The following is a 23228-nucleotide window of genomic DNA, read 5'->3' as shown; positions in this document are numbered from 1 at the left end:
GGACAAATATGCACCACAGTGACACACTTCTATTGACCAGTGGGAAAATACCACTTTTTGTTAAGATGTTTGACACAGTTACATGTGCATTATCAGAGAATAAACAGAAAACTGATGGACTGCTGTCTATTTTAGTATGATTTTTGTAAAGAACTGAGGAATGCGTTATAGAGTTCAGTGTGGCATATAAACTAAAACAATTCTAATATAATATGAAACATGATGAGTAAAATAAAACAAACTTTAAAAATAGTTTATTGTCATAAGAAAACTAACACCCACAATTTTTTTAGAGAAAAGCTAACCTAGTTTGTTGAATAACTCTTCTAGTGTCATATAAAAATATAAACAATAAATAAAAGAAACTGTCTGTTTCAAAATAAAGTGAATATTACAGTTCTCTATCTCTACTGGATGAATCAGAAGTAATTTATTTTAGCATTTATTGCTGTAAGTATTACTAGGGTGCCATTCATCATAAAACAAATATTTAAGTGGTAACTTAACACACAATTTGAATTCAAGCATCTAAATTCACTTCAATTCAACTCAGTACTGTTGTTTCTTTAATTGTGGTTATATTTTTAAGCTATTAGTGATCTGTCATTTTTGCAACTATACATTTGTCTCTTAATTATTAAAGCAAATAAAATATAAAAGGATTTTCAACAGAACAGAACAGCTGGGTTATGGGTAAGCTAGTGAAGTGCTGTACAACATGCCTTTTATTAATAAGAAGCACAGAATAATATTAATGATAATTGTTAGTGCAGTATTCATAACATATTTAAAGTAACTGTTTTTTTTTCACTCATCTCTGAATATTCTCTGTCATGATATTTGTAGAATAAAATGAGTGACTTAATGGGCAGAATCATGTTCTTCAAGAAACAACAAATATTTGAACCTGCAGTGATATGATACAAACCAATTAAAGGAGCATAAAAACTTTTAAAATTAAAGGAGCCTGATCTGCAACTCATTGCCATGAAAACAGCAGCAACTCTGCTATTTAACTTAAAATACATTCTAGTACCCATTTTATAGTTGTTTTATGATTGTAAAATATACTGCAATCTAGTTTTTAATTCTAATACCTTTTATAGTGTTGATTTTAGTATCACAGTTTGAATAGCAATATTGTATTCATTTTACTGGAAACTTGATGCAGTGGTGATGAACAACACAGAACTAGTAATAAAACTAGTACACCAGTGCTAAACAGTGGAACAATTTTTTGATTCTCGTGTACCTGTCAATAAATCTGCTGATTTACAGTTGTGTACAACCCAAGCAAATTTGATGCAAGTCACAAAATGTGTTGAAGACTATGATATTTATTTGGCATATTAATAACATTTTTGGGTAGTTTAAATTTCTGATAATTTGCAATACCATAAAACAGTTGTATTAAAGTGGCTTGGTGCAAGTAAATTTGAATCATTTACATTCACATTTGGCCCCTTGCTCTAGTCAAAAACACTACAAAAATATACACCCATTCATCTAAAAATATATTGTTTGTTTAAATACAACAGTCATTTTAACATTAGCCTACAATTACCATCAGCCACTTACTGTATAGTCCTAATTTTGAAGTACACTATTTTCCAAGAAGTGCACATGATCTTATCACAGTCATACATTATCATTTGACATCACATTTAATATATATGTCAGGAAGAAGTTAACACTTTGAGTGCCATGTCCACAGTATTACATTGCCTTCAATGTGGGGAAGAATCCTACACCCACAATGTTTCAGGCACAACGTCTTATTCAGGACAGCCACACCTGTAATATTATGGGTGTTGCACTCACTAAGTTGCTGTGCCTGAAATATTACAGACATGGTATTCTTTCCAACATTGAAGGAGGCAGTATTATAGGCATGGAACTCAAAGTGTTAAAAATAAGCAAAATACACAATAATGAATGTGAAGTGCGGTTATTGTAGTGCATTCTTTTCTATAATTTAATTCTCATAATTTTGAATGCTGCACAGTTACAGACTTGAATGCACTTGAGATCAATTATACTACTATCTCGCTAACAAATCTAAGTATTAAGACATGAATTCCATTACAAATAATTATTATGAATTAAAGATTAAAGATGACAATTTCATTTATGAAAGCCTTACTTTTAGGCACTATTATGATAGAAAACTGCCTCAAAGCATAAGTGCAGTATGGCAATAATATCTATTCACCCCGGGACTAAAAATAGTAACAACAACAATTATAATAATAACAAGATTAATAAATGCTGGGAATATAACTGAAACTTTTGCGTTATGACTATGATTCAAATAATTTCTAATATGCGTTTACTGCTAAAAGCTGATATACGTAAAAAATAAGCAGTATATCAAGTAGCTCCATGGAACAGTTGAGAGAGAATGATAATAACACAATGTTCAGACAATATTGTAGAATAGAAACTTGGACCAAGGGAAGAAGATGGTGCAGTTATGCCAATGGCTCCAACTACTAACAATCATACGTCCAAAAATTATCATACTGAATTACAATGTTCACTGTGATTGCTACTACACTATTTTTCATCTGTATAAAAATTGTAACTGTAATGCCACAACTTAACATGAAATTTCAGTCCACAGTATATTGTAAGTCATATAAGGAAGTAATTCACTAATGAAAAGAATCACAAGTTATATTAAGATATTTTTCCTGGGAGAATGGTAACACAATTACAATTGTAACTGCAGTTATGAAGTTTCACAGGGAAAGTTTACTGTTTACAAGTGCACAATATTTATCATCCCCAATAGTAAGTTGAGAGCACTGTCATCCAATGCTGCTTGTAGCCAATATTAGCTATGCTCATTGTAGACAAGTTCATCAGTACAACAAGTGATTTTGTCTTCAATAATAAGTGGTAAACAGCCATGTTCCTAGAAATGCTTTGTTTTTGTATAGCTAAAATGATGACAATGGGAAAGAGGCCAAAAATAATTGATTCCTCATGTTTGGATACTAGTGATGACTCTATTGCTGATCCAGATTTTGTTGTCACAACAGCTGATGGCCTATCAAGCATCATTGATGAGAAGGAGCAAAAGAGCATACTGTTGAAATGGAAATGAATGAAAGGTATGGGTGCAAAATTGCTTATAAATTGTATGACGGTGAAAATAATCAGTTTTTGACAATATAATGTAATTGGATAGATAAAAGATCTACTCACCAAGCAGCGGCAGGAGAACACACATATAAGAAAAGGTTTTATATATGCAAGCTTTTGGAGCCAATGGCTCCTTCTTCTGGGAGAGGAGTTGAATGGAAGGAAGAGGGATGAAGGAAAGGGAGAGATTTAGGAAATTGGTTAGAGTTCAGGAAAGTCACCCACAACTCTGGATGATGGGAGACTTAACTGGATGGTAATTCTCCCCTGACTTGGTATTCTGGGTGTCTTTTCCTAAACATCTCCAGTCCTTTTCCTTCACCCCTCTTCCTTCACCTTCAGCTCATCTGCCGGAAGAAGCAGCCACTGGCTCCAAAAGCTCGCATACATAAAACCCTTTTTTAATGTGTGTTTATAAATTTTGCAATATAACATATTAATTCAATTATTATGCTAATTACGATTATATTATTATTATTATCATCATTATTTAATTCTTCATATTATTGTTGTTGCGGAGAGTATTGCCCTAAATAATTATTAAGTGAATGATCAGATATGTCAAAGTAAAGTGTGCTTGTGTTCCTCTTGTGTCTTAGGACCATTAAAATTAAAATGTTACTCAGTTAAGTGGATAAAAGAAAATTCCCTGCATTAAAGAAACAATTAATAGGTTTTTGCAGCACACATATTTTGGGAAGAAGTATAATTTAAACATTTCATTTTAACACTAGGTATTTTTATTGCAAAAGAGAACTCCTTACAAACCAATGGGCAACCCTTAACTATTTCTTCCCAGCTCCACAGTTAAAAGTAATGCAACATGTTCCTCACCAGGCACTGCTGGAAAATGGTGACACTCACATGATGAAAGGAAGGCCTGTAATAAGAGTAGAATTCTGTCCTCATGGACAGTAACTAGAGCAAAGAAATCCCTCAACAGAGGTTTCACACACAAAGGACAAAGTAGTCCTGAAATCCATGTTAGATTAATGAAGGCCAGATTTGATCCCAACTTACGCTGACTCAAATGTCATAATACGTTAATGGAAGAAAAGAGGCAGGATATTTTTGGACAGTTTTGATAGACCGGAGATCACAGCAAAGGAATTCATCTGCCGATATGTGAAAAATGTTAACATTAACAGATCTGAAATGTGACTAAATCAATCTCTAATAGTTGAAGAGAACAATATTAAAGCACACCAGAAAAAATATTTTTGCGTACATTCTCTATTACAGAGATGTACATGAGAACTGCCATGAAAAACTGCGAGCAGATGCAATTTTGTTGCCTGATATGAGAGGAAAATAGTCCAAAAGAGAGAATACAATACAACCTGAAATAAAGAAGCCATTGTGAGAACATATAAACAGCTTTCTTTACATTGAGTCACTTTACACAAGGAAAGAATCAAGCAAAAATACCTTGATGCCAAACTGAGCATTGCAAAATGCACAGAACACACCAGGTATGGGTCAAAAAGACTAAATATGTCCCCTTGAATCCTGCCACATTAAGGTGATACATGGATATATTCAACACTAAGAATATAATCTGTCATTCTTTCAGCCTAAAAATGAAGAGTGTGTATTATATGAACTTCACACTAGTTCTTCCAGAGAGAAAAACACAAAGTGGCAGACATATATGCATGTACTGCAAATAAAGGTACTGTCATGGAACCGAAAGAATAAGACAAATACTTCAGTCTCAGACAAGTCCATTATCAGTGCAAGTTTCAACTGGCAGGAAGTGTTGGCTACTCCTCATTCTCATGTGAGCCTTCATTACTATGGACGGTGATATTCCACCTTCAGTTTCGCAGTATATGGCATGGTAAAAAAAAAAAAAAAAAAAAAAAAGGATGGGCAGTGCTATGTTTGGCATAAGGCCATTGCACATCATGGTTCGAATGAAACAGCCAGCTGTCTTTAACATTTATTATACATACAAGCTAGTAAAGATGGCAAAATATTCAAATTGTACTTGGATATCTGAGGAGGGCAAAACAGGAACAGATTCCTATTTTCTTTGTTTATCATCTATTAAGTTTGGAATAGCAATCATACAACACTTTCTAGAAAGTGGGCACTCCCAGAATGAACTGATCAAATAAACAACCAAGTTGTGTACATTCCGGATTAGTGGATCACCTTAGTTAGAATGAGAAAGGTCGCCGGCAAGCTATACACAGTTAATGAAATGAGTCAGGACTGAATATACAACTTCCAGAAAGTACTGCAGAAGCAACAGTTGATATATACCACCAATAAAAATAAGGTGATGTGGAGTAAAGTATGTGAAATTGCTGTCTTACAAGGAGGACCATATGAATTGCATCTCAAGTACGCTTACCAGGATGAAGAAAAGTATATCTTTCTCTAGAAGCAATCAAAGAAAGGCATCTAACATCCTGCAACACCCTTGAATACGCAAATCATGGGTTCCTACCAGGCAGTGAATAAGAAGTTAAATGACCTTTTGTTGTTACATGGCAGCAAGTGCATCCCAACTGTTTATCATTAGTTTTATCAAAGCCTGGTTTCAAAGCAACCGATACACAAGAACATACTGATGGTAATGTATAAAGTCCTGATAAATGAGGATATCTTGTGAATATAATAATAGCTTATTTTGTCAATTTTTGTTTTCACAAAGCTGTTGTAGCGCACTTACGATACAAATATGCTGTATGTTTTTTCATAAAAAAAGAGTGTAAGTCCACAAAGTCCAATTTTCAAAACAGATGGTGCAAATTAGTGTAGGCTGTTTAAATTCCTTCATTTGTCACTGTTTATCTGTGAAGTTTCAATAAAATTTGACAATTTGGAGTTACAATATTAATACATGGAGCCATCGATATGACAGCTACTTTTCAAGATGTACCTGCATTTCAAACAGTATGGAGAATTTGAGGAAAGGGAATGTTGGTAAACAATAGCAAAACAATAAGAGCCACTAATGGTCTGGAAGAACAAAAAGTAATAGAGTATACACAAATGGAGCAAAGTCATGATAACATGAACAAAACAAAGTAGTATGTGAAAGAAGATAATTGGCACACATGTAAAAATGAGAAGAACTGCTGAAGAAGATGAAGGGAATAGTAAATATATATGCTGAACTGATGGATTGTAGGATATATTGTAGAATGAACTGATTTCAGAACTTGTATGCATAATGAGAAGCTCCAATTTTTTTCACTTGATACACAGTTCAATATGTGGCTTACAATAGTTAAACACTTTTCTGTTCCCCTCCAAACCCCCTTTCCTTTCACCCTTATTTCTGATTCATCCCCATTCATTTGAAAGTTCACTTCATTGTTTTATTTGTTTCCTTTGTGCTTCTCTTTCAATTGACACTTTTGTTGCTAACTTAGCTGCTCCCTATGTTTGAAATGAAATGCCCTATGTTTCTTAACTTCATCTATATGACAGGCTTATGAATACTTCATGTCATGCATTTCATGTCTTGTAATTTCCTGTTGAAAATTTGATTTCATGTTCTGTTGATAATGTTTCTTCTTGCAGCTGGCAACTGGGACTTCTTTTGTAGTACACAACTGAATAGTCTTCTTCCACTCAACACCAAATTTACACCTCATTGAGCTTATAAAAACATTTCTAAGTGCTATACATCTGTTTACATCAAGATAAAAACTAAATTAGATGTGCATGATTATTTATACTTTAGCACTCAACATCATAAATAATTTGAAAAATTAGTAATCAATAGTGACACTCCATCTAGTGGAAAACATAAGCATGACTACTGCATATACAAAGCAGACCCTCTAAAAGAAAAATACTTCCATTTTCTTATTTTTTGACACAAACAAATGAGTATTTCACAATGCTGTTTTTCAGTTTGTTGTGTGTGCAACAAAAACTGCTTCCAGATGTGCCTTTAGTCTGAAGATCACCACTAGCTGGTCAAAACTGCTACATGCTCATGTGTTTGTGCCAAAAAATAATAATAAAATAACTTGAATCAGTCACTGTATCTCCAAGACATGTCATTTCTTCCAAATGAAAAATTATTAGATTCAATATCAAATGTATGATTTTGCAAATTTAATGGTCAGAATAACGTATTTTGTAAAGCATTAAATCATAAATTATGTTGGAAAAGTATTTTTCATAGGTTAGTGATAATAAAAAAAAATATTTCATGGAGACGGACAAATGTGTCATAAAAACATAAAGGAACTTACTTCGCTTAGAAATGGAACCTGCGTTTAGCATAAGAGTGCTGAAAGCTAATACACAAAATATTTCAGTAAATGCTTATAGTCACAGAATTCAGCTTAAATAATGAACAATAAAGAACTTGACAAACTGCTAAACTTTTAGAAGCTAGTCACAAAATCTTAAGATAAAAGTTTCCAAAATAAAATCTAGGAAATGTTGAATTGAAACAACATAGTGAAAACAATCATACTTGATCTCAATAATATTTATTCTTAACTTTAATGATTCTTTGCATACTGGAACTTACAGGATTTTGTCCACAATTTTTGCCTCCAGACACCATGTATATGCCCCACTCTGATGAAACATTCATTTGTGATGAGACATTTTAAGCCAATTCCAAAAACAGTTACATATTTAAAGCAGTTCAGTTTTCTTCAGACAAAAATAAATATTTCCAAAATATAAATCAGTAATAATATGTCCTCACACTCTTATGCATATTTTAATTGAATTTGCTGATGATGTATATGGATTTCATTGCATATTTTTAGTAATTCTGAAAATTTACTAAGAATATCCAAATGAAACTCCCATACATCTTAAAAAACAATACAAATAAAATCACCCCCCACTCTCTGATATACTTTTGAAAACTGACGTAAAAATTCCATGTCCATCCCAAACAATTGTAACTTAGATAATTCATCTTTTCCCAAAAATATTTATAATTTCCTGCATCACAGCAAGTGGGTTATTTAAAAACTTTTTCATTTATCTATTCATACAATAATTTTAACACGTTCATCACAGAAGTAGTATGCATAGGTTGCATCATAACACTTGTTTAAAATAAAAAATTAGTACTAATGGTCACTAATTCTTTGAAAGATTGGCAGTAATAAAAATAAAAAAAGTCATCAATCTTTAAAGAATCTTTGTTTCTTTTCATTCACCCTGTTCTTTCAATCTAACAAAAATCCACAACATAAGATCCTATCACATATGGCGGGGAAAACCAATCCTTTTTGCAGTTCATAAAGATAAAACTAATTTGTAGTACTGCCATTACATATGAAACTTCTCTGCATACATGTGTCACAAACATAACAAATGAAAGTGAAGCTTATGACTGTTTCTTCACAGTTCTCAGATTACATGACACTAGAGTATTCGGAAAAATGTCATGGGACTAATTAGGCCTACATTGTCCAAATGTAATCCCAGTTAAAGTAAGGAACAAAATTTATAGGAAGTCCACAACAGTGGTACTTGTCTTCACTCAGAGCTGTACCTACAAAATTTGAGGAAATAGTAGTTTTGTTGCCTGCTGCTTTATTGGATGTTACCTGAAAGAAAATGGAACCCAATTTAAGATACTGTTTCACTATTCATATCTGTGTGTGATGACAGATGAGCGAAAGTATTAAAAAATTGCAGACATACTTCCTCAGAATTTGCATATGCACCCTGAAGTATTAGATTTAGATTAACAAGAATTATATGTGACTTTTCTATGCTCCAACAGAGCACAGAATATATTTTAAAAAACAGATTACATTACTACAACAGATAAAATATTCTGATTATTCAAGATTTGTACAACATATAATATATTATGAATATTCAGTTACTACTTATATGGCAGCCAGGTTATTCAGGAGTATAACTGATGTTATGGCACTGACTTAGGTCTGATATTTATCTCACTCATACAGTAATTTTCATGGAAGGTAGGGAAACTAGTTACAAGAGCTTCATATGTATGCTCCACATAAAACCACAACTGATAGATTGTAAAAATAACTGTAATGTGAGTAAAGACCACTGACAGTGTGCAGTGGGACAAGTGATGAATGTCTTAAAGAGGAAGGCAAGACTGAATGCAAATCTGTACTAGAATTATAAGGCAAGGATATGAAAAGGAAATGAGACCTCAGAACTCAGCAACATTGGGAGAGGTGTCAGACAGGACTTTGTCCCTCACCAACCCTATTTAACATTTGTTTGAAGCAAATAGTGAAAAATTGTATGGATGGGAAAAGATGCATCAAGATAATTGGATGGAAAATAGAATGCATAAGATCCACTGATGAGATGGTGGTTTCACAGAAAATGAAGAGACACTGATTCAAGTGCTGAATTACCTGAATTAAGTCTGTGTAGCATATGGTATGAAAGACACAAAAAGAAAATAAAAGGCATGATTACAGACCTTAAGAAAAGAAGAGCAGCATGTAAGTTACAGCTAGAAATCATAGAACAGGTGATAGCATTCAATTATTTGGGAAGTTAAGATAAGGGAAGACATGCACTGTGAACAGGACATAAATGTCAGACTGATGCTGGTGAAATAGGCATTTCAAAATCTTAAAAATACTCTCAGCTAGTGGTTGGAATATAGAATTAAGGAAGCCACTGCTGAAGTGCCAGATATGGAGTGTGGTCTTGTATGGAGAAGAAACATTAACACTGGGAAGTAGAATGAGAGGAGAATTTGAAGTTTGTAAAACGTAAATGTAGCACAGAATGGAGAACGTCAGCTGGACTGATGAAGTCGAGATTGATGAGATACTGAGAAGAGTTGGGGAAGATAGGAGGATGTTGCTGACAGTGAAGAATAGAAAGCTAAAGTGGATAGGACTTAATCTGAGGTGGGACTGCCTTCTAGTTGAGGCAATTGAAGATTTTATTCTGGGAAGAGAAGAAGATACCAGATGCTGGCTGATGTTAGCAGATCATAAAGATGGTACAAAAGAATGAAGAGAAAAGCAGATGACGGAGATGGATGGAGTGCTATGAAGTCTAAGCCTGCCACAAGGCAGATAAGCAACTGATGATGTATTATTTAGTTGAAACTCCTTGTACAATTTAATAACATTTTTAGATAGGGTACCTGTGAATAACATGTGAACAGAAACACATTGTCCACCATAATTTGTTTATTTTCAACAAAGATAAGTGTCACACACAGATCACAGATGGAATCACAATGTTTCAGCTATATTTCAATGTCACTCTGAATTTCATTATTATAATTATTTTCATGAGGAATAAGAGCATTCAAAACTTACTTTGTTTTAGATACATATTTACTGGATGAATTAACCATTACCGGTGCTCTTTATCTTTTCCAGTCATAAATGAAAACGGAAATTGAAACTAATGAGTAATAGAAGGAAGTGGGTAGTGTAGTTTACCCGTATTTACTCGAATCTAAGCCGCACTCGAATCTAAGCCGCACGTGAAAAATGAGACTTGAAATCAAGGAAAAAAAAATTCCCGAGTCTAAGCCGCACCTGAAATTTGAGACTCGAAATTCAAGGGGGAGAGAAAAGTTTTAGGCCACCCCTCGAAATCGAAACAAAGTTGGTCCATTGTAATATGAGACACAATTTAGGTCGAATGAATGACAATACAGCTACAGTAGTTTGGTTCGAGTCGTAAGCTTAGCAGTTAAGCTTTACCAAGTAGGCATTGCTATGCGTCAGGTGCTCCGTCCGTATTTATACGGGTACCCTTCCTTTTTCACGTGCTTCGTCTGGTTTGAATTGATTGCTTATTTTTCTTTGATCTGATAAGTGCCGTTCTCTATGTTATAGGTGTTTACGTCACTCTAAGCTGAAAATGTATTATTGTACTGTATTATGCATTGTTTGTCGGATTCTGTTAATGAGTGTTAACGGCATGTCGCCGGTCGCGACATGGCTTGCTGTTGTGCGCGCTACCATGGCTTAAAAGAGGAATCGTTCCATTAGCGAAACAATGGCAAGAGACTGCTGTTTGTTGTTACTTACACTGCTGCTTTGTTTGATAATCAACAAGAACGAAATAATAGACTGCGTATGATAGATGATGTTCTGAACTAGAGTTTAGCGAAAATTTTTCTCCGTTTGAAAATCTTTGCAGATGCCTCTTTAGTACATTACATTCTGCACAGGAATTAGTCATCGTAGATTTAAAAATCTAGTCTACTGCCGTGCTTCATTGCTGACTGTATCACTATTAGGCATAAGAATAATACGAATATAAACATGACATGATATGTATATTCTCCCGCGTTTGCTGTTGTCTCACTCTAGTTTCGTAGTTTATTATGCAGACAGGATTTAAATGAGATAGCAGCAAACACGAAAGAATACATGGAAAAATGTTTATATTCGTATTATTCTTATGGTGCAGAGAATACTGCATGTGATTCACAATTCATAAAATTCCTGTTAGCAACGATCTCTTCTCACAGGTTGGAAAAAATTCAGAACGTGGAGTTGGCCATATTGATAAACATCCCAAACAGTCTTTCCAGTCGGATTTTTGTAGTACATTGAAATGCTGCTATATTCGAAGATGAACAATACGGAATTTGTATTTACTACGTTGGATAATGTATGAAAAACGCAGTGGTCGAAACTCAGGGCAGAGAAAACGCTCGTCTTCCACCTTTTTTTAATTTATTTACTGATGCAGAGGTTTTGGCGCCAGTATTTATCTTTGTGCCTGCAAAGCATGCCTGTATAGCGCTACATATATTCGACGGCAGAAGTTTGTTGTGGCGGCACCTACCAACATTTTTCAGAACTTCCGCTTACTTTGCACTCGATTCTAAGCCGCAGGCGGTTTTTTGGATTACAAAAACCGGAAAAAAAGTGCGGCTTAGATTCGAGTAAATACGGTACTTTCATTTGATGGGATAGTCAGAACTAATAAATTGCAATCTGTAACAAATCTTTTCACGTATATTTGTAGTTTACTTAATAATCAATCATCAATATAAGCATCTTCTTTCTGATACATGAAAGTAGAATCAGTTTGGACACAACAGCTATATAATAAATTTGGATTCCAACTCTAACCCTGTGAAACTAAGCATCACAAGCATGTAAGCATCACAAGCAAGTAAACCTTAAGTGAGACCTTAAGTGAGACAAAAATGATGGTTATGTAAATTAAAAGAAATGCAACCACTCATGTATATCAGATTGTGCAGAAATATATAATAGAAAATTGTAACAAGTGTGGTTTGAAAAGTTCTCGGAACGGAATAGAAAAGAAGTACTGAATCTCTGAAACTTTTTTTATTTTTCAATGTAGTCTCCTTGTAGATTAATGCACTTGGTCCAATTGTGTTCCAGTGCCTTGATCCCATCTCAAAAATGAGCTTCCTCCAGGCCTGCAAAATAGTTGTCAACTCTGGCTATCAGTTCTATGTTTGAAGTGAATCTTCATCCACCAAGAAAAATTTTTGGTTTTGGAAAGAGATGGAAATCTGACGGAGCCATATCAGGTGAATAACGCCGATGTGGCAACAATTCATACCTTAGTTCACGTAATTTTGCCCTGGTGATGGCACATGTGTGGGCACGCATTGTCCTGTCGTAGCACCCATCATGCAGATAATATTTTCATTTCTAATTCTTCAGTTACAATGTGATATACCCTTTCAAATGACATCTAGCGAGCATGAGTAATTTCACACACTTTCAATCGGCAATCCTCCATGACCATTTTGTGTACTTTTGCAATGATTTCTAGAGCAGTGACACATCTTGGCCAACCACTGCGTAGATCATCATCTAAGCTCTCCCGACCAAATTTAAATTCATTTGTCCACTTGGCAACAGTAGCATATGAAGGAGCAGAGTCCCCCAGTGTATTCTGGAAATCGGCATGAAAATTCAAAATGAATCTGAGCACTATGGGACTTAACTTCTGAGGTCATCAGTCCCCTATAACTTAGAACTACTTAAACCTAACTAACCTAAGGACCTCACACACATCCATGCTCGAGGCAGGATTCGAACCTGTGACCATAGTGGTTGCGCGGTTCCAGACTGTAGCGCCTAGAACCACTCGACCACTCTAGCCAGCACCTGCATGGAAGTCCTCTGCTTTCATGTCATTCTTTACGAAGTACTTAATCACTGCTCGAATCTTGGTTTTTTCCATCTTTGCAAATCACTATGCAGGAACAACAACAAAGCCACAACACCACCACAGCTTTCTTCCAAGAGCACTGATGTGGCATGTCTTTACAGGCAAAATTCCAGTGAATATCACGTGAACAACTCATTGCGAAAGTGCTGACTTCTCATGGTGATTCAGGGAACTTTTCAAACCATCCTTGTACACTCCTGCAGTCACAGCACAATGGTTATTGATTATTGACTATTTACAACAGTTGCCTGAGTAGATTTGGGTGGTCAGAATAGTGTGAGGCAGGTCTTTTGACAGACAACTCAGTAGTTACACAAAAAATGAAAGGAGTTCAGAGGGTATAGTGTATAAAAGGTAGAGACAAGGTGGATATGAAGAGGGATACAGGGAGGGGAGAGAGAAAGGGAGAGAGTGGAAAAGGAAGGGGAGCAGAGAGAGAGACAGAGAGAGAGAGAGAGAGAGAGAGAGAGAGAGAGAAGGAGGGAGAGAGACTGACTTAATGGGGAGGTGGAGGAAGAGTGGTGCGAGAAGGCACTACATGATCTGGACGGGAAAGGAATGGTTTGGACAGAAAAGAGAAGGGAAAATAGAATGTGAGGCAGTGTGCAACAGATGTTTAGGCCAGGGGGATTGAAAGAAAACAGGATATGCTAGAGGCTAGAGAGATAATTCCCAGCTGCCTAGTTCGGAGAATATTTTGCTGGAAGGCACTACCTAAATGATACATACAGTGAAATTTGAAGTAATTTTGCTGTGGTGCACAGGCTGTTAAGCAACAGGATGGTCCAGTTATTGGTTTCCCACAGTTTGGAAGTGGGCATTCGTGTGAGTAGACAGTTGGATACTTGTCATGTCCACATAAAAAGCTTTGCAGTAATTTCAGCATAGCTAATATGTATATAACATGGCTGCTTTCATATGTAGCCCTGGCTTATATTGGGTAGGAGATGCCTGTGACTGCACTGCAGTAAGAAGTGGTGGGGAGATGTATAGGACACGTTTTGCACCTGAGTAAACCACAAGAGAATGACCAATGTGCCGCATGATTGGGGACAGGGTTGAGAGCAGGGTTGTACTAAGGATGTACAAGGATGTTCTGTGGGTTGGTGGGCAGTGGAACTCCACTTTGAGTGATGTGGGTACAATTTAGGGTAGGATATCCGTCTACTCAGGGTACAACATGAGATAGTCAAAGCCCTGGTGAAGGATGTGTTTGAGCTTTACAAGGCCAGGGTGACACTGTGTGATCAGAGGAGTGTTGGTCAGTGGCTGGTTAACAGGTTTACTGGCATCGGAGGAGCAGATAGCACAAGATATCCGTTTACAGATGAACTAGGTAGGATGTTTCCTTTCAATAAAGGCTCTGGTAAGATTATCAGTACGCTTTGACAACTCCTGCTTTCCATGCACATGCAGTGTCAACAGGTGGTGAGGCTGTAAAGGTAGGGACTGCTTGACATGCAACATGGGACAGCAATCAAAGTGTAGGTACTGTTGGTGGTTGGTGAGCTTGATATGAACAGACATATCTATGTAGCTGTCTTAGCTGTCTGAGAGATGGAGATCAAGATCTGGGACTGTGTCTCATTGGGTTAAGGAGCAGGTGAAACAGATTTGTGAGTAGGTGTTGAGATTATGGAGGAAAGAGCAAAGGTTGTTCCTGCCGTGTGTCTATACCATGAAAATGTCACCAGTGAATCTGAAACAGACAAGAAATTTTAGATGCTAACTCGATGAGAAGTTTCCTCCAGCTGGCCCATAAATAAGTTGGCATTGAATATGTCATGCAAGTATCCATGGAAATACCATGAATTTGCTTACGGTGTTGGTCATTGGAACTGAAAAAAATTGTGAGCCAGTATGTCTTTGGCTATGGGAAAGACGTGGTTGGTTTGGTATCAGGACATTGGAAAAGGTAGTTTTCCATGGTAAGGCCATGAGCATGGAGGATGTTAGTGTACAAGGACATCACATCCACAGTGACAAACAAGGAATCTGGTGGTAATGGCACATGAACAGGGGAAAGTTGGTGAAAGGTGGCGAAGAAAGTGAGCAGTGTCTTGAATGTAAGTTGGGAGATTACGGATAATAGTTTGGAGGTGCTGGTCAACAAAGAAAGAACATTACATCCAGCCACAATGGGACAAACTGTGGAGAGATTTGTGTGGTTGGGATTGTATAGTTGGAGGACTAGGCCACAGGTAGGAATCTGGGGGGGAGGGGGGGGGGGCGTGCTGTTGTGATTCTTAAATGCATAGACATTTACAGTATTATGCCAAGGATAGTTGAACTCACCATATACCAGAGATACTGAGTCACATATAGGCACAACAAAAAGCCTGTCACACAATAAGCTTTCAGCCAACAAGGCCTTTGCCAAAAATAAACAACACACACACACACACACACACACACACACACACACACTCACTCACACACACACAAATGCAACTCAAACACACGTGGCCACAGTCTCTGGCAGCTGAAGCCAGACTTTGGACAGCACAAATGATGGATGAAGCAACCAGATGGGGATAAGGAAGAGATTGGGGCAGGGAGGGGGACAGATAGCAGGGTAAGGGTGGGGGAGGTAAAGTGCTGCTGCAGGAACATGCAGGGATGAGGTGGAGAGTGTGTAGGGCAGCTAGTTGCAGTTGGAGATTAGACCCAGAGCATAGGAGAGGGGGAGGGGGGGGGGGGGTTACTGGAAAAGAAGAGAAGTAAGAAGACAGGGTGTGTTGGTGGAATAGAAGAGGGCTGCATAGTACTGAAATGGGAACAGGGAAGGGGCCAGATGGGTACGGGCAATGAATAATGAAGATTGAAGGCAGAGGGGTTAAGGGAATGTAGTATATATTGCTGGGAGAGTTCCCTGCAGTTCAATTCAGAAAAGCTGGTGTTGGTGGGAAGGATCCAGATGGCACAGGCTGTGAAACAGTCATTGAAATGAAAGATGTAATGTTGGGCAGCATGCTTAGCAACAGGGTGGTCCAGTTGTTTCTGGCCACAGTTTGTCCGCGGTCATTCATGTGGACAGACAGCTCGTTTGTTGTCATACCCAAGTAGAATGCAGCAGACTGGTTGCAGCATAGCTTGTAGATCACATGACTGGTGCAAAGGTAGGCCTGCCTGAGATGGGGTGCTGATGTTTGTGACCGGACTGGAGTAGGTGGTGGTGGGAGCATGTATGAGACAGGTCTTGCATCTAGGTCTTTTGTAGGGATATGGACCATGAGGCAATGGGTTGTGAGCAGGGGTTGTGTAGAAATGGACAAGGATATTGTGTAAGTTTGGTGGGAGGCGAAATACCACTCGGGGGCAAGGGGAGGGGGGGGGGGGGTTGTATGGATAATGGGTAGGACATTTCTCATTTCAGGACACGATAAGAGGTAGCTGAAACCCTGGTGGAGAATGCAATTTGGTTGCTCCAGTCCTGGGTGGTACTAAGTCACAAGGAGAATGCTCCTCTGTGGCTGGATGGTGGGACCTTGGGAGGTGGTGGGCAACTGGAAATATAAGGCACAGGACATATTTTTTTATAGAAGATTGGGGGGTAATTAAGGTTGTAAAGGCCTCAGTGAGACCCTGGGTGTATTTTGAGTGGGACCACTCATCACTGCAGACGTGACAGCCACAGGTGGCTAGGCTGCATGGAAGGGACTTCTTTGTATGGAACAGGTGGCAGGTGTGGAAGTGGAGGTATTGCTGGTGGTTGGTAGCTTTGGTATGTACAGAGGTACTGATGTAAACATCTTTGAGGTGGAGGTCAATATTGATGAAGGTGGTTTGTTGTGTGGAGTAGCACCAGGTGAAGCAAATGGAGGAGAAAGTGTTGAGGTTCTGGAGGAATGTGGATAGGGTGCCCTCACCCCAGATCAGCCATTGTCCTTGCCCATCTAGCCCCTTCCCTGTTCCCATTCCAGTACTACATAGCCCCCTATTCCACCAACACACCCTGTCTTTTTACTTCTCTCCTTTTCCTTTACCCTCCTATCCCTCCTCCTCCCCACTCCAGCCTTTTCCTTACCCCCACCCAGTTGCCTCTCCCAATGTGCTGCTGTTTGTAGTCTGCCCTCAGCTGCCAGATACTGTGGTCATGTGTGTGTGTGTGTGTGTGTGTGTGTGTGTGAGTGTGTGTGTGTGTGTGTGTGTGTGTGTTTAGTCTCTTTTTGACAAAAGCGTTGTTGGCCAAAAGCTTATTGTGTGACAGTCTTTTTGTTTTGCCTATCTACAACTCTGTATCTCTGCTATATGGTGTGTAGCAACTATCCTTTTCATAACTTTGTTGCATTCCATCTCGTATTTTACACTGTTTGAATATGCACAGACATTACTTAGTTATAAAGGGTATATCTGTAAGGTTCTATCAAGACAATTTTAATTTTAAATTTACCTGTAATGAACATCAAGTATTCTATTTGATGACAGATCCAAGCATAATAAACCACTGTGTCCTTCAGGTGGAGTTGGTTTTAGAGAAGCTAAGTGCACTTCTAAGTTTCTTGCGTACTCTAGGTGACGTCCATTTGCTGGCGACACCTAACAATGGCCTTAGCTCATTTGGTGAAACACCTTCATCTACATCATCTGCTTCAGTTTTAATTTCCATTTTCTGGAAAAAATGACAGCAATAGGTCATAACTGCAACAGTAGGCTCTTTTTTCTTATATCTTTTATAAAGTCATTCTCGCTTTCATTGTGTTCTCATTGAGACACGGATGACATATTCTAACATTATAATGAAGCAAACTGATTCTGTTACTTATATCTTCTGTTAGGAGCATTCTGCTTAATTCTCTAATAGTATCACCCACTGATTCATTTACTACCTTCAGCTCAGCCTTCACACATGCTTAAAACAGTAATTCTGCTTTGTTGCTGTTACGTACCACATTTTAAATGCACGTTATATGTAACTACAAATTGTGGCTCTGTTACTATGCTCTCACATCAATAATGTAAATATTCATGCCAATGCATAGGCATATATTACAAGTACATACCTGCACAATTAATCTCAGCAGAAGATGTTGTGTTTCAAGTGCTGCTGCTATTTCTTTCAGTCTCTTTTTTTGTTTATTTAATTCCTCTGTCATATAATCTTCACTGTTTTCCAACACCATTTCAACTCCTGTGGAAGGAAATTATGAAGGAAAGTTAATTCAACTAAAATATATCTACATCTACATCTACATCGATACTCCGCAAGCCACCCAACGGTGTGTGGCGGAGGGCACTTTACGTGCCACTGTCATTACCTCCCTTTCCTGTTCCAGTCGCGTATGGTTCGCGGGAAGAACGACTGTCTGAAAGCCTCCGTGCGCGCTCTAATCTCTCTAATTTTACATTCGTGATCTCCTTGGGAAGTATAAGTAGGGGGAAGCAATATATTCGATACCTCATCCAGAAACGCACCCTCTCGAAACCTGGCGAGCAAGCTACACCGCGATGCAGAGCGCCTCTCTTGCAGAGTCTGCCACTTGAGATTATTAAACATCTCCGTAACGCTATCACGGTTACCAAATAACCCAGTGACGAAACGCGCCACTCTTCTTTGGATCTTCTCTATCTCCTCCGTCAACCCGACCTGGTACGGATCCCACACTGATGAGCAATACTCAAGTATAGGTCGAACGAGTGTTTTGTAAGCCACCTCCTTTGTTGATGGACTACAGTTTCTAAGCACTCTCCCAATGAATCTCAACCTGGTACCCGCCTTACCAACAATTAGTTTTATATGATCATTCCACTTCAAATCGTTCCGTACGCATACTCCCAGATAGCAGTGTTGTTTGATATATTTAGAAAACAATCAGCAAGAGATGTGCAGATGATAACTCAACATCTGAGCAAAAGAACAATTAATGTATTTCTGAGATATATAAGTTTCTGCAGAGAAAATGCATACATATTAAATAAGATTATGACAAATGATAGAATGGTGACATGTAAATTAACATAACATATCTATGATAAGTATCCAAATGCTACTTTTTGTCACTTAGCTTTTGTTACATTATTTTGTCTTAATGTCATGGTGATCAACTAATATTAGTGGAAAACACATCAGGAAAATCTGCAATCCAGGAAAAAAGTTGTAGCCAGCATTCTACAAAGAGAACAATATTATGTGAAGGATAGGTTGCTACTTACCATACAGTGGAGATATTCACTCACAGATAGGCACAACGAAAAAATGCGCAAAAAAGTAAGCTTTCAGTCAGAAAGTCCTTCATTTGAATTAGACGCATAGACAATATAACGGAGATGCTGAGTCACATAAAGGCACAACAAAAAACTCTCACAATTAATGCTTTTGGAAACTAAGGCCTTTGTCAACAATAGGCATAGACAAAGCAAAACACTAACTGCAGTCTCAGGGAACTGAAACCACACTGTGAGCAGCAGCACCACTGCATGATAGGAGTGATGACTGGGTGGGTAAGGAGGTGGCTGGGGCAGGGAAGGGGCAGGATAGTGTGGTAGGGGTGGCAGACAGTGGAGTGCTGCAGGTTAGTCAGAGGGCAGGGGAGAGGTGAGGAGTATGTGGGGCAGACGGGGGGTGGAGTTGCAGAAAAGGAGAGAAGTAAAAAGACTGGGTGTGAAGGTGGAATGATGGCTGTGTAGTGCTGGAATGGGAACAGTGAAGAGGCCAGATGGGTGAGGACAGTGATTAACAAAGGTTGAGGCCAGGAGGGTTACAGGAACATAGGATGTATTGCAGGGAAAGTTCCCAGCTGTGCAATTCAGAAAATCTGGTGTTGGTGGGAAGGATCCATATGGCACAGGCTGTGAAGCAGTCACTGAAATGAAGGATGTCATGTATGGCAGCGTGCTCAGCAACAGGGTGTCTACTTGTTTCTTGGCCACAATTTGTCGGTGGCCAGTCGTGTGGACAGACAGCTTGTTGGTTGTCATGTCCACATAGAATGCAGGACAGTGGCTGCAGCTTAGCTTGTAGATCGTATGATTGGTTTCACAGGTAGCCCTGCCCTTGATTGGATAGGTGATGTTTGTGACCAGACTGGAGTAGGGGTGGTGTGTGGATGTATGGGACAGGTCTTGCATCTAGGTCTATAATGGTGGGAATTTGGGAGGTGGTGGGAGACTGGAAAGATAAGGCATGGTATATTTGTTTTGGAGGAGAATCTTGGTGAGGACCAGTTTGGCTTTAGATGGAATACGGGCACCAGAGATGCAATAGGGCTCCTACAAATCATGGGAGAAAGGTTTATTGAAAAAGGAAGAGACCTATATATGTGCTTCATCGATCTAGAAAAAGCTACTATAATGAGGGAGAAGAGAGTGGACTGGAAAACCAGAAGACTTATAAACTCATTATATCTTAATCAAAAAGTTTCAGTTAAAGTGAGAGGAGAAATTACAGACTGGATTAGACTAGGAAAAGGAGTAAGACAAAGATGCTGTTTATCACCTACTCTTTTCAACCTCTACTTGGAAAATATGATTGACCAATGCTCATTAGATGACAAAGGAGTAGAAATTGGAGGAAGAAGAGTAGGGTGTTTGAGATTTGCTGATGACATGGTCCTTCTAGCCATGGGGGAAAAAGAATTACAGGATTTGGTGGACGCCATTGCAACTAACGGAAAAAAATATGGAATGAAAATTAACACAAATAAAACAAAAGTATTGGCACTAGGAGGAAATAAGGATAAAAATTATGCTGAATGGAGAAATACTAGAACAGGTGCAAAATTTTAAGTATCTTGGAAGCAGGATAGACACCAACTGGAAGTGCACCACATAAATTAAAACAAGCATAGCAATGGCAAAAGAGGCATTTTATAAGAAAAGGAGAATCTTCTGCAACGGTCTGGACAGAGAACTCAGAAAGAGACTCACAAAATGTCTTGTATGGAGTGTTCTTCTATATGGCGCTGAAATGTGGACTATGAGGAAAAAAGACAGAGAAAGGCTGGAGGCTTTTGAGATCTGGACATGGCGGAAGATGGAAAGAATAAGTTGGATGGACAGAGTAAAAAATGAAGAGGTACTGAGAAGAGTGGGAGAGAAAAGACAGTTACTAGATGTAATAAAGAGAAGAAAAAGAAATTGGATTGGGCATATATTAAGAAAGAATGACGGACTGATAAAAACAGTTTTAGAAGGTTATGTAGAAGGGAAAAGGAAGCGAGGAAGGAAGAGATTCCAGATACTGGATGACATGATGAACGGTACAACATACAGCAGCCTTAAGAACGAAGCAATGGATCACAGAAAATGGAGAGGCAAAGGACCTGCTAATATAGCAGATAACTGATGATGATGATATTTGTTTTTGTAAAAAATTGTGAGGATATTTACTGTTTGTGAAAGCTTCAGTGAAACCCTCGGTATATTTCAAGAGGAACTGCTTGTCACTACAGCTGGAACTGAAACTGCAACTGGTAGCAGCTGTCGAACTAGAGGTACTGCTAGTGGTTATTTAGTTTGATATGGACAGAGGTACTGACGTAGCCATCTCTGAGGTGGAAGTCAACATCTAGAAGGTGGCCTGTTGGGATGAGTAGGACCAGGTGAAACAAATGGGGGAGAAGTTGTTGAGGATCCGGAGGAACGTGGATAGGGTGTTCTCACCCTCGATCCAGATAGCAAAGATGTTATCAGTGAATCTGACCCAGGTAAGGCGTTTAGGATTTTGGGTTTTTAGGAAGGATTCCTCTAGATGGCCCGTGAATAGGTTGGCATAGATGGTGCCATGGGGGTGCCAATAGCTGTACCCTGGATTTGTTTGTAGGTAATGCCTTCAAAGGGGAAGTAATTGTAGGTGAGGATATAGTTGGTCATGGCAACAAGGAAGGAGGTTGTTGGTTTGGAATCCGTTGGGCGTTGGGAAAGGAAGTGTTCAATAGCGGTAAGGCTATGGACATTAGGAATGTTAGTGTAAAGGGAAGCGGCATCAACTGTGATGAGCAGGGCATCGTGTCATAAAGGGACAGGAACTGTGGAGAGTTGCTGGAGGAAATGTTTGGTATCTTTCATATAGGAGAGTAGGTTCTGGGTAATAGGTTAAAGGTGTTGGGCTACGAGAGCAGAGATTCTCTCAGTGGGGGCACAGTAACCCGCCATAATGGGGTGTCCTGTGTGGTTAGGTTTATGGACTTTAGGAAGCATGTAGACGGCAGGAGTGCAGGGAGTGGTAGGAGTGAGTAGAGAGATGGACTCAGGGGAGAGGTTGTGGGATGGGCCTAAGGATTTGAGAAGTGACTGGAGATCCTGCTGGATTTCTGGAATGGGGTCAATGTGGCAAGGTTTGTAGGTAGAGGTATCTGAGGAGCCTTTGTCCGCAGGTAGGATTATAAGGTAGGGATCAGTTTTTAGATGGTGGTCTGCAGTTCTTTCTGCAGATGTAAGGTTAGTTTGCATGTTGAGGAAACTGGGGAATGATGGCGAGGCAAGGTTCAAGGTTAAGAAGTTCTGGAAAGTTAACAGGAGGTGATTCGGGGGCAGTGAGGGTGGATCACGGTTAGATGGAAGAGTGAACTAAGTTAGGCAGGGTTCAGTATTGGTCTTTGGTTGAGTCTGATTGGTAGGGTTGGTGGCAAAATAGTGTTTCCACTGTAGGAACTGGGAGAAGGAGAGAAGGTCTTTAACAAGGACGGCTATTTCTGTGGTCTTAAGGCTTCTGGAGGAAAGGTTCATGACTGTGTTATGGGTCTGTTTAGGTTCTGGATTCTGTATGGTGGTGGGAGTGAGTTTGGAGGGTGGGGTAAGTGTAATAGGTCTGCGAGACAGCGTTTGTCTGCTATGAGGGGACGTGGCGGAGGTTGAAATGAAATGGTTCTGAGCACTATGGGACTCAACTGCTGAGGTCATTAGTCCCCTAGGACTTAGAACTAGTTAAACCTAACTAACCTAAGGACATCACAAACATCCATGCCCGAGGCAGGATTCGAACCTGCGACCGTAGCGGTCTTGCGGTTCCA

The 23228-nt window shown here is 38.7% G+C and overlaps 1 protein-coding gene across 1 annotated transcript in view; it reads right to left on the bottom strand.

Moving 5' to 3' along the window:
* Positions 1–8595: 8595 nt before the first annotated feature.
* LOC124594163 (transient receptor potential cation channel subfamily A member 1) overlaps positions 8596–23228 on the bottom strand; it is a 208368-nt gene continuing 193735 nt past the window's right edge. The window contains exons 20-22 of the mRNA XM_047132522.1: positions 18282–18409; positions 17672–17890; positions 8596–8693 (exon numbers count right to left, since the gene is read on the bottom strand). Coding sequence (XP_046988478.1) covers positions 17735–17890; positions 18282–18409 — 284 coding nt within the window. The 3' untranslated portion in view covers positions 8596–8693; positions 17672–17734. The remainder of the gene's footprint in view (positions 8694–17671; positions 17891–18281; positions 18410–23228) is intronic.

This window comes from Schistocerca americana, chromosome 1, assembly GCF_021461395.2.
Source record: "Schistocerca americana isolate TAMUIC-IGC-003095 chromosome 1, iqSchAmer2.1, whole genome shotgun sequence".
NCBI classification, from domain to species: domain Eukaryota; kingdom Metazoa; phylum Arthropoda; class Insecta; order Orthoptera; family Acrididae; genus Schistocerca; species Schistocerca americana.
Note: the sequence above shows the minus strand (reverse complement) of the source record. Positions and strands in the feature narration are given on the sequence as shown.